This window comes from Sturnus vulgaris, chromosome 3 (genome assembly GCF_052056855.1).
Source record: "Sturnus vulgaris isolate bStuVul1 chromosome 3, bStuVul1.hap1, whole genome shotgun sequence".
NCBI classification, from domain to species: Eukaryota; Metazoa; Chordata; class Aves; order Passeriformes; family Sturnidae; genus Sturnus; species Sturnus vulgaris.
This window is the reverse complement of record NC_142245.1, coordinates 46,776,654-46,789,627: the sequence shown is the minus strand read 5'-3', so window position 1 is coordinate 46,789,627 and position 12,974 is coordinate 46,776,654. Positions and strand designations below refer to the sequence as shown.

General features: G+C 35.6%; 1 protein-coding gene across 10 annotated transcripts in view; it reads right to left on the bottom strand.

Annotated features, from left to right (window-relative positions):
• RYR2 (ryanodine receptor 2) overlaps positions 1 to 12,974 on the bottom strand; it is a 377,449-nt gene that overhangs the window by 128,802 nt on the left and 235,673 nt on the right. For all 10 annotated transcript variants that reach the window (XM_088161537.1, XM_088161539.1, XM_088161542.1 and 7 more), the window contains 11 exons: positions 12,389 to 12,563; positions 7,842 to 8,050; positions 6,626 to 6,978; positions 6,282 to 6,396; positions 5,235 to 5,395; positions 4,456 to 4,615; positions 4,234 to 4,320; positions 3,312 to 3,538; positions 1,601 to 2,402; positions 895 to 1,095; positions 658 to 763 (listed from right to left, as the gene is read on the bottom strand). In XM_088161537.1, the coding sequence (XP_088017663.1) occupies positions 658 to 763; positions 895 to 1,095; positions 1,601 to 2,402; positions 3,312 to 3,538; positions 4,234 to 4,320; positions 4,456 to 4,615; positions 5,235 to 5,395; positions 6,282 to 6,396; positions 6,626 to 6,978; positions 7,842 to 8,050; positions 12,389 to 12,563 (2,596 nt within the window). The remainder of the gene's footprint in view (positions 1 to 657; positions 764 to 894; positions 1,096 to 1,600; positions 2,403 to 3,311; positions 3,539 to 4,233; positions 4,321 to 4,455; positions 4,616 to 5,234; positions 5,396 to 6,281; positions 6,397 to 6,625; positions 6,979 to 7,841; positions 8,051 to 12,388; positions 12,564 to 12,974) is intronic.

The window sequence follows — 12,974 nt, the reverse complement described above, 5'->3', positions numbered from 1 at the left end:
TGTGAATCCCCAAGTGGTGGCTGACTAAGCAAGCAAGTATTGGACTTTGGATGTGTAACTGCTTTACTTATTTTGCAATATACAGAGTAATTAGTTCTGTTCTCTGATAATGCATCCTCTGATCCACAAAACTCATTTTCTACTTGTAGATAATGCAAATTCCTATTTTTCTCCACAAGAAAAGTTATGTTAAGTAATTTGAGAGTAGAATGATGGAAAACAACTAAAGAAAAATTGAAAGAATCAAAAGGTAAAGCTTGTTTTCCTTTCAAATGTTTATCTAAGTTATGTATTTCATCTACATTTCCTGTTACCAAACACAAAAAAAATACTGAAAAGCTGGAAAGCATCTAACATGACCCACTGATGTCTAGACTGCTTGCCCCATAAGGAGAGAATGAAGGAACTGAGTTTATCAGCCTGCAAAGCAGATGCTTATGAAGCAAAACATACAGCATTCCCTTCTAGTTTAATCAGATAAGGATATTTCCTTGGTTTTGACTACAAGCTAATTATCATTATTTTTTAATATTTATAATTTTTACAGTGTAATTTATAGACTCTTCAGCTGATGTTTCTTACATAGAATTACTCATAAAAACTGCTTCTAAAGCTAATATAATTTTAAAAGTAAAAATATTCAGCAACAAGACTTACCACAGTGTGTCATTAGGTCTTCATGGAAATCCAAGAGTTGATCCCGAATTTCTTCAGGGCAAGGACAATCATTTTTATCATCTTTAAAGTTCAGCAGCATGTTAATCTTAGGGAATACAAAGAAAAGACAAAATACACTGATGTACAAATGGAAAAACTTTCAAATCAAACAGAACTCTGCAACATAAAAAGCAAATAAAGTGCATCAAGAAAGAAACTGTCCTTTGTAAGCTGTACCTGTTCTTGAGGAGGGGATCGAAATTCTTTTGTTTTTCTAGCTGTGAGGGCAGCAGACATGTTCAAGGCCTGCATCACTTCATTGTACCGGAAGCGTTGATTCTCTTGGAGCTTGGCCACAAAATCATCGGAAAATGCTACAATGGCTTCTATTCGGTGTCGTACTTGGCAATCACACAGGTACTGGAGCAGATGACACATCTGGAAAAACAGCATTGTAAGAGATATGAGTTGGCAAGAGAAGAAACATCTTCTGCATATTATGCAAGCAAGGATAGATTTCCTACAGCAACAGCTACTATCAAATGAAATGTCTGGATCATTTAACGCTGTTACTACTCGTAAAGCAATCTTAAACCAGGAATATTTGGCATTTGCAAGAGATTCATGTGCCTCAGACATAACTAAAGTTATAAGAGAATTAATTTACCACTCTCTTCCAGGGAATTTTTTTTCTGTTTGGATCCATGAAAATGAAGAATTAACTACTGAGGGCATCAAGCAAGTAATTCTTTTAATGAAACTATGGTTGCTAAATCTATGGTGAGCAAGTTTATATCATCAGAAAGATACTAAATCTTGTTGTTTTCGCTAAGGAAATTACCTCTCTATTTAACTAAAAATTATTTCAAAATGCTTTATTCCTTGAAAGATAAATTACCACATGAAGAAAACAGAACACCCACTATCAAAACAGTATTTTTACCTGTAATTTAACAGGTTCTGGAAGTTTCATCTGAAGGAGTCCTTCCTTTGGCATCTGTTCCCCTCTGGTTTCTTCCTCTCCTTCTTCTGACTTGAACTCATCTGAACTGAACTCCTTCTCTGAGAAATCAACTTCATCCTCCTGGCTCATTGCTTCTTTGAAAACTCGGGGTTCAATCAACTGCAAGATGTGTTTCAGATCCTCATTGTGGAAGATTCCCATAATTAGAAGGGTATAAAAGAGCTTGATGAGAGGGACAAACAGAAATTCTGTAGAACCTCCAACTGGATCTCTGACATGGAGGCTTCCCTCCTGGACAGCTTCAGTCAGCATCTCTATGGTTTTGGCCTTCAAAATTTCCAGAGGGAATTCAGGACTGAACTGAAAGCATTCACTGCTAATGCTTACAAAACTCGGAGAGGAAAACTGCATTCTTGGCCTTAAGGAAGTGCTAAGTCCTATACCAGGAAGGCCGTGTTTTTTGTTTTCATCAGGAAACAAAGTAATACTCTTGGTCTCATCTGTCATTGGAACTATAAATTCATTATTCATCATCAGCCTGGCAGTTGCATAGGTATTAAGATGGATGTCAATGAGTAAGTCATAATATCCTGCACGTAATAATCCTGGCATGTATTTATTCTCAATAGCATAGAGGAGCTGAGATTCATCCACATGGCTACACAGAGCGTGGGCCACTCGGTTGTTGCCTAAAGCACAAACAGCTGAATACAATCGGAGGGTGTGGTAGTGAAATTTCAGCAATTCTTCTTGTTCTGTCAGCTCTAAAATATCAATCGTTCTGCAGAGAAGAAAAACCAGCATAGTAAATCACATACGCAAAAATATCTTTTTAAGGGATTCACACTTCTCCCTAAGGGTAACATTAGCACAATATCAGTTCCAGGAATGGCTTTTTTCCACATTTCAGCTTTCATGTGAGAAACACTGTCAACGTAATAATCAAGACTAATAACAAAGTTTAATCTCAAACTTATTCAAGTCACTCCTAAAATCATTACTTAAACTACTTTCAGTGGGAAAAAAAGTCCAAATTATTTACTTAACACTGAATATTTTTTTTCATACCACCACAAATAAGAATTCACGTAACTGAAAATTAGGGTTTTAAAAACAGTTGGAGTTAAGACATTTATATAATTTACTGGTTTTAAATCTGGGGCTGGAAAGTGGCAACCAGACTAACCAGTACATTTGAAGAGGGTTTAGTGGTGGGGTTCTTGGTGACTTGGTTTTCAGTTTAGGCACTGTCAAAATGCTCAGACATTTGTGCAACAAGGAAATCAGAGTTAAATGTCTTTAATTGTTTTAATTAAATTTAGGAAAATTAAAGCAATGGAATCATTAAATTGGCCACAAATCTTGAAAAAATCTCTACAAAACCAGATTTTTCCTTATTTTACAGATTATCTTTAATAATGTATAAACAGCTTCTTTCATTTTCTTTGCAAATCTGCATATACTATTAACACATTCGGAGAGAAATTAGAAGAGGTTGGAAAGAGAGTACAAGAAGGGAGATTTTAAAACACTAGAAATTTGGATAATTTTTAACATAAGTTAAATCAAAACATGCTGTCTATATTTACATGTGTTATAAATATAGAGAAGACCTTGGACCTTTCTTACATAGATTTACTACGTTCTTAATCCCAACATAACTCTGATACAGTATGAAACAAACATCAACCTGTTTTCCTCAGGAATATGAAGGGCCATGAACTGCAAAGGATTCAGGCACTGTATCATCCAGCCTTGACGTTCACTGATCCGAGACACATCCACCTTCAGGAAGTGGTTTGGCACTCTGCTCCAAAGCACATGAGTCAGAAACTGGACATGGAGACGTGGAGGACATTGAGAGACTGGATTTTTGTGTTCACTTTTGAATAATCCAGCAGATAATGGCATTACATTCTGGAAAATTCCAACCGAAGAGACAATCAGTATCTTCACCTTTACCAAACAATGCATTTTTTTTCTAGAAACATATCCAATATATAGTAAAGTACAATAGAACAGGAAATCCACATTTTCATTTTTAAAAACAAGCTAGGAACTGTTGGAAGATCAGCAGCACGACAGCATTTTCTGTATTTGTTTTTTAAGAGCAGCCAAATTCGAAATAGAAACTTGACTGCTACATGTGGTTACTTCCTTGGACACCACTTTTCTTTTACTTCTGATTTCTTAGACATCCAAGTATCCGAAGAAAGGTAGCAAAATTTAGCTCAGTTTTCTTGTGTTCTGAATGGACTTCAAAATTATTGTAAAACTCTAATCAAATTCTTCAGATACACCAGTCATCCATGTTCTGTTTGTAAAATTGAGAGATTTGCTTTACCAACTGAAGTAATTTTGTTTCACTACAAAATGCAGGATTCAGAAAACTGATTGGTTTCAACCCGTCTTATTCAATGTACTGTATTTTAAATTCATTAAGTATTTAAAACTGAGTTAAGAATAAAAACAGCAATAGTGAAAACACTTGGAATCATAGACATGTCTCAAATACCAAGAAAACATTGCAGGAAATAAATGGCAAAAATAAAATAAACTTCTTTTATATGATTTGTTATTCCTAATACTTGGTTTTGTGCTGGTTTATTTACCTTTATTCTTCCCAATTCAAACTGGAAAACATTGGGGCTTGTAGCTTGAGCAAATACAGCAGGAAACAACTTTGTACTTGGTTCAACCTAGATCAAAGGGAAAAATTATTGCCATAACAGCGATGATTACTTTTTCTTACAAGCTTGTACTAAAGCCTCTAATGATGCAAGCTAAGGATTCGGTTTTTCCCCCACTATAAGATATCATAAAAAAATACTCACCTGATAGTAGGTGCCTAGCTCCTTGCCATTAGCTGTGAAGGTCAGCAGGCCACTGGCAGCATCAACCAAGCACCCAATCTCCAGACCATTATTATTCCGTCCTTGCCCTGGGCTCAGGCTCTCTCCTGCGCACACCATATAGCAGTTGCTGCGTTTTATACTGAATGTCAAAAGATAAATGTATTTATGAATGGTGTGCAAAATTTCTGCAACGAGCTAAGAACAGCCTTGCGTGGCTGCAAACATACAGGGCCTTGTGGCCGAAAACAATGGATCACATCCTAACCACTGCCAAAACTCAATGAAACATGGACATCATAAGTGAAAAAATAAAACTGAAGATGACAATGCATGAAAAAGTTCAAATCATTTGTAAAATACCAAAGACAAAACTGCTTTGCAAGTCAAGGTTTTAAATCATTTAATGTTAAGCATAACAAAAGCTTCTGGCAGGCATAATAAACTGATTATCATCACTATCACTGAAGTGCTGATATGAGCTCATGTGATAATTTTGGCCTCAGAAGTCAATATTTACAGGGTCATAATTTCAAACTATATAGAAAGCTGCACTATCTCTACTTTTCAGCGCCTATTGATTTGACTAGATCATTAGTCCACTGCTTCTTCACAAGCAAGAACAGGTAACAAATTAACACTTTAATTGTTTTTTCTACATCCATCCAATTACATTAAATGGAGTGGATTTATACCTTATAAATTGCAAGTTTCTTGTATGGATATAAAATATAGGTCTTTTCAAGCAAATTGTAACCAACCTCTCATGAACCTTCCCTTTTTCGTCTCCCAGTGTAACTGTGACAGTACGCACTCTGTCCAAGTCAAAGCTTGTGTCATACTGGTGAAAGTCTGATGTAATCCAGCCCACCCAGACATTGGCAGGTTCTTGACCAGGAAATATTCTCACAGAGTAATAGTACTGTTAATGAAAAAATAAAATTATCAAATGTATTTATCTCCCAGTGCATCAGTTTGATTCAGAATTAATTTGCTGCTCTAAATCTGAAAACATGTCATCTCTTCAAAAGTAGCATAGGCTTGTTGAAGTGCAATTCACAAGCAAAGCAACAAAGATTATAAACACAAACCAAAATACAGCCAACAAAATATGCATTTTCAAACAAAAAAATGGACAAGATTAAATATGCAGCATATATGCTTGTATTGAAGGCTTCTACATCATAGCATTTTAAGATCTATTTCTACAGATACTATGGTTTTTATACTGCTGGTGACCCAGTTTCTAATATCTAATATCTTTTAGAAAGAGAAGAAGACATCCAGAAGAGGAATATTTGTTTTCCTTTGAACATTGAGAAATGAATGCTTATGGAACTGATCTTGTCAGAGAAAAATCTACAAAACATACATAAAACTTTCACGGGGAATTCCATTAAGTAAATGTTTTAAATGTTCTGAAGAATTAGTGGGGATATTTTCAAAGGGTCCTGAGCACTGACCTACTAGTTTGACGTACCTTTTCCAATTCATTCCATTATTCTGACACTGTTTAATCTTCCTCTTTTATGTCTGGTGTTAACAACAGTAGTTTCAAAAATGGATTAAACTAGTTTACAGGTTTTCATTTGGAGATGGTTTTAGTCTGACAATCAAATCAAAATGAAAGGAACAAAACAGTTTCAACTGAAGTAGAGGTTCAGAACTACCACAGACATTTAAATTGAAAATCAGACTATTTCTGAAACTCTTACAACAAAAAAAAGTGTAAGTACTTTAAAAAACCAAACCAAAAGACTGACTAAAAAAACCCCAAACAGCTAAAACATCATCCTATATTACAATACCGTGGAAGTTTGCATCAAATAATCGTAGTCATCCCTATCATCTGCTAGCACATCCTCAGTAAGCCGTGCAGAATGACTTGTGCTGTAATCTGGCTTTGTCCTCCTGAGCATAAATCTGCAATAAAAAAAGTAAAAATAAAATCTCTGCTAAAAGCTCAATCACAAAGGCTAATTATTCAGAAACGAGACAGAGAGAAGCACTTTTTTAAAAACCCTTGAATGAATTCTGACCTTAAACCGTATATTCAAAAGTTACTTGACTGGTCGGTCACACATGAGTGGCATTTTTCTCTACTTTGAGAAACAGAAGGGGGAAGAGTAAGAAAAGGTAGCAATCTACTAACCTTTGTTTAAGACGTGAGGGCTTTTCTTGAACATAATCTTTATGGTTATTCAACTCTGGTTTTGTGGCATCTTTTTCTCTTTCTGTCCGGTCAGGAACTAGATGACCATGAGCAGTTTTCATTAGAACCTCAAAATCAGAATCAGCATCATAATCCTCCAAGTCATTTTTTGGGCCAAAAAGACCAGAGCCTGGTAACCCTCCTGCAGCTGATCTGGAGAACACCTCAGCACATTCAATGGGCATGCTTAATCGAAAAAACATGACATCTGTTTTACTGTTCTGGGAACCAAAAGACTTCTGTGTGACCTTCAGACAGGGGCAGCTGTCTATGGTGCCATCAATTCTCATCACCTACGAAACATAAAGATGTAAGTTTTTTAAAGCTGATGCTTTTTCTGCCATGCAAATATTCAATTTATATTTCTACATCCACGACTTGCAAAATTTGCAACAGCATGCTGTCGACAGTCTAATGCATTGCAATCATGTGCTGCCATTTTGAAGGGAAATAAATACTATGAGGAGTGGATGTTTTTGTTGCTCCATTGTTAAATTTTAAAAAAAAGTCACAAAGAAATTCTGCTTCTCACTGTAACTGTGCAACGTAAATCCAACTCTGCCCAGAACAAAACAGACCAAGAAATAAAAATCAGGCACGTACATATGAAAGAACATAAACTGTTTCCTAAATACCACACACCAACTGAAAAAGAGTTCTTATTACATCATTTCAGAAGGATTTCATGGTAAGCCTACAAGGCATGAATTCTGTTGCACAAGGCATGAATTCAAGATGCACAACTGATTGGGACATAAGTGTTGACACAACTGACTAATAAATATTTATTACAATCCAAACCAATTAGCTATGGAAAAATCAAAAAGTATGCACAGTAAAACACATGGTATCTGTTACTTAAAAATGCCCACTTTCTGGAAATTGCTTACATGGCTCTCACACACAAGGAGGTCTTAATTAGGACATCAGAATGTCATGCTAACACACATCACAGGTTTTGCAGAAAGAAAAACTACCAATCAAAAAAAATTACATTCTTTGCAACTCTACCAAATGTAAGAAATTTGTAACAGGCGTAAGGTTCATCCAGAATTGGGTCAACATATCACAGCAAAATCTTGTTTGGAAGTACAAAAGTAGAAACATAACTCAAACATATTCAAGTGTCTAGAAACATTTTGCTAGGATCACAAACCTCAATATGTTCATGGTTTTGTGGCACTGGTAGAAACTGAGGAAGCCTTTTACTCAGCCAAATGGTGATGTCTCTGTTTGTATTAACAGCAAAGGGTTCATACCCTTCTTGTAAGCCACATATAGTGAAATATTTTAGAGTGCTGACATCTTTTCCAAAGTTCATTCTTCCCACTTGAGATGGGCCGAGGCTGCACACAGGTAGAAATCCTTAAAACAAGATGAAAGAACAAGTGGGTTGTACACAATGAACATCGGTGAACAATTCTCTTCCATAACTGAATTTAAAACCAGTGAAAAAAATAAATCCTAAAAGCAAAGACTATAAAGGTAAGCAATCATCAACAGCACATCACATCTTACATGTCACCAAGTAATGTATTTTAAATATAATTTTGAAAAAAAGAAAGCCCTCTAATAGTCATGGATATATTTAGGCAACAGTCAAACTACTCCACAGAGCCTTTGGTCAATCTCTCTTCTGAGCTGGTACAGTATTGCCAATTTTACTTTAAGTCTTACTACTTTTGGTATTCTTCCTAAAATGTCATAATTCATTGTATATTGAGAGAATCTGGCTTTAAAAGTAATACAGTGATTGCCCAGATATAATAGTGGAAAAAAACTTCCAAATATGCACAAAGTGCATGTCATAGTCGTTTTTTTTAAATAAAATTAATTTTAAAAATTCAGAAAACTCTGGCTCTGGAAAATGAGAACTCACTAAATGGCACCATAGCTTCAAGAAACTTAAGGTATTTTGGTTTGGGATCATGTTTTTTGTCTTACCTTTTTAATCAGCTTTATATTTTTATGCATCTTACTCTTTCACTAGCACAGGGAACACATTTGTGACTTCTTTTTATAAACCTTTATTTTTTTTTCCCTCATTCTCCAGAATGGGCAAGGGCACTTTCCCCATATGGCTGTTCTGCAGGCACATTGTCCTTTTTTTTTCCTTTCTCAATTTCAGCTTCACAGTCTAAAAACCTAAGAAAATCTTGTATTTCCTCTGTTTCTTTTCATCCTGTTTTTCAATTTCCACAGCTACAAACTACTTTGTAGATTCATTTGACCTAGTTATTAACAGAACGTTTTCTTTTTTACCAAGAAACATGAAGTTCTGTTCAGTGATTCTGATTCATGTGCATATAAGAGGTATTGGAAAATACAAGGACAAAATACAAAGTAGTTCCTCACTTTTCTTTAGGCAGCCCAGATTAAAAAAAAAACAAAAAAAAAACCAGCAGAGCATCTATTCATGGTGTTTGTTCTTCAGAGACAAAGCACACTCCAGAGCACCATCTACAGGAATTAATGTCCACCAGATAAATGATCATCCTTCAATACCACTTTTTGAAGATTTTACTACATATACACAAGACTGGTTGTCATGTGTATTTGTATTAGACATGATAAATTTAATAATGTAACACTACTAGTCATAAGTTGAAGTCCAGATTTTTATCCTCACAGCTTGGCTTTTAAATCACAAGGCATCAACTCCTCAGATAACACAGCTATAATAAACAACATGATATATGTCAATTCTGCTAGTGCAAATCCAGTGATGGACAATAATGCAAGTATTTTCCAGCACTGAACAGAATAAAATTGTATTAAACAACTCATAACTAGGAAAATCACATTTTCACATAGAGATGTGCCATGATAAAGCCTAGAAGCTCTAGTAGGGAGAACTTACTAGGCTCCCTGTTGAGTTAAAGGAATCCACAAGCTGTTGCAAAAGTTGCTACGGAAAGCCAGTATCAAAATTGTTTTTAATAACCTTGCAATTCTCACCTCTTTACCCAAAAAATGGTAATTCTTCTACCTAGCATTTTCCTGTGGTTTCAAAAAAAAAAAACCCAAACCTCTCAGATAGATTAGATGTGAAGCAAGTATTTTAAATACACACACAAATAAAATGTAATAAAATGTAAACGAGCATTTGCAAGATTCCCTGAAAGAAAACCAAGAAACACTGGAAAAACTCCTACACAGGTAAAGCCGTCATCGATATTTTTACTCAATGTAGTGTGTCCCGTCAAACTTGCCAATGGGGGCAATGTGAAATCAAGATGACAGTCCCTCTCACCAATACAGTTCTCATTGATAGCAGAGGGTACTGTACCTGTACTGACTCCTGCACATAATTGCAACTCTACAGTAACTGCGGCTCTGTATAGATTGAATATAAACACTACAAACAGCTCCTGCTCACAGAGATCATGACAAAATAAAATTTGGGTTGTACAAGTGTACCTGTTCATATCTACAGTTAAATTTATCTGCTACAAATGTATAAGAAGATGTAATTATGTTTACCACTTTTACTACTGAGATGATATTTGATAAATAAATTCATTTGCCATAAACCCAAAGAGCTCCTCTTGCTGGTAGTACAACCTAACATGCAGCACAAGCTGTATTACTAAGCTGGCAGAGCACCATATTCCCTTTTCATTGTTCCTAAGTAAATTAAATCTACAGGATTGATTTACTGTAAGGCTGCATCAGAAATTCTAACTGCTTTCTAAAGCAAAAGGTCCATTTGTGCAGCAACACAACACAAACATGATTCAGTGATTGAAGTGACCTGTAGAAAGGTCTCAGCTCTATTAAGCAAGAGCCAGTAACAAAGCCAAACTAAAGCCAGTCTGCAAAAAAACCCAGAACAAAAATCCATAAAATTTTTTGAGTATGTAATGTGTGTTTCCACATACACACTCATAATAAGTTGTCTTACCTTCCCCTCACCTTTCCCCTCCAATATTTTCGTATCAAATATAGCTTTGGAGTTATCAAATCTAAGACCAATCAGCACATCCCCTTGAAAACAGACTAGGACATCTTATTTCAAAGGGCAAGCTTTTTCCTACAAAAACAATACTAAAGGAACTTAATGTGAATTAAAAGGATATTGTAGAAAATCTGAGAAGCTTGATATAAAGTCTCTGACAGAGTTATCAAAGCCTCCAGGCTCCATGTCAAGCCAGAAGCTCCTTTAGCAGAGACATCTGTTTCAATTTGAACTTGCAGCTAGAAACAAACACCACAAAAAGTACATCACTGTGATTTCATCAACTTGGAATAAATGCAGTCTTACCCTCAGAATTTAATGGAATTAGAGTTTCTTTCAGAGCCTCTATTCCCCAATGGGAGTATACTAACCAATAACTGGAAAGCCTTTAAAATTTAATGGCATCAAGATGATTTTTTGCATATAATGCTAACAGTAAGCCGATTCTCATATCTCCACCCTCACCACTGCATCTAAGGAAATCCAAAGGCAGTAAAGTAACAGGAATCAGTCCAGAAAATTAATGTCAATTATGTAATTTTAAATAGCATAAAAATATTTCTGATTCCTAATGGAATGGCAGAGGAAGGAAAAAATCTCCCAAAGTACTCCTGAAAGTAAAACACTCTGAAATCCAGATGAAAATAAAGTGGTTAAAATTCAAAGAGGGAATTGCCTAATTAAGAGATATGAAATTCGTATTTCCCATGGGAATAGCGTAGGGATGAGTAACCCAACAGTAGCATGCGGAGCTCTCATTGTTCAAAAAATTTAACTTTATCTCTCAGCTACAGCTGTATTATTTAATAGATGCATAATATTTATAGCAGAATACATGCACCTACAATAAATGAATGCTTAAAGCTTATTTTTTTTTAAACATTACCATAGTTCAGAAGTTTTATGCAGTTAACTTACTTAATACAGTCTCTTAACCCTTTTCTGTTTCTATCTGCACACAAGTATATAATTAAATTTACAAATAAAATATTTCTTTGGTACAGAATCAATCTGCCACCTGACAAACCATCAAAATCTTAAGCAATCTCGTAAGTTATGTTTTCACAGTAAACTAGCACCTGCTTGTGGATGTTGAAACCTGCACCAAGGACCCTACAACAAGCACAAAGCTCAATCTGCTGACTGAGAATTAAGCAGAATATTTTGGAGGATAGTTTTGTATCAGCTGACTGGATCAGGTGTCATTTCTCCTCCCAGTGCTAAAACAAACCTTAAAGACGGCTTAAACTCACTACCACAGCTACTCACTAATTGGACAGACACTTGGTATTATTTCAGTACCTCATCTAGATAAAATCTGATGTCCTTGCCCCCTGTGGCAGGGAGGTGGACTAGGTGCTCTTAAAAGGTCCTTTCCAACTCAAATCATTCTATGATACACTCTATAATTCTAGTACATCATATGGTGATCTACTGCAGTGAGGATGAAATATTAAAAGTCATGAATGCCTCTTCAGACACATCCCTGAAAAACAGTTAGAGGGTCTCACAACAAAAGACAGCCACAAAGACCACAATAGAAAAAAGCCCTTTCTCATTGTCACACCCAGCAAATTTCCTTTCCAAAAGCCTAATATTAATCAAATAGAAAAGAGAACAAGGCAGGGGAGGCAGAGACAGGGATGAGAATGGGGACAGGAAACACAAAAGAAATATATTAAAATGAAAACAGAGCAAAAACCAGGCAATAGCATGTTAACAGCATGATATATTACAGAACTTACCATCAGCAACCTCAAAGTCCTTAAATGCAAGTTCTGAGCCTGAGTCATCAAGCAGGATTTCACCATTTAAGGTGAACATCATAGTGTGCTCATTCATGTCCACCATACATCCAACAACATCTCCTGCCAACCAAGAGCGGCCAAAATGCTCATTACCTTGATGCCACCGCTGTGCCTGAAAATAATTAGAAGCATTTAAGAGAAAAATAGTGATAATGTAAGTGTTCTTCTCCTCTTTCAGGGTAGAACTAATAATTAACTGCCTTAATTAAGATGGCATTAAAATTAACACTTTCACAGAACATCATTCCAAAACTATGTCTGTGAATACTCCAAGTTGACTCTGAATATGGAAATCCATCAATTAACCTCCTGCAGGCACCCCTCACATCAGCATTATAAAATATTGCTAAGAGAGCTGACAGGGAAAATTGCTATTTCAACATTTTAGTAAAACGTAAGAGTGTGGTTTAGTTTTCTGCAGAAGTTCCATGAAGGACTTGTAATCACAATAATAGGCTATCAATGACAATGTTTAAATAGCTATTTCACACATCCTTTCTAAGAAATTGCTTTTATTTACTTC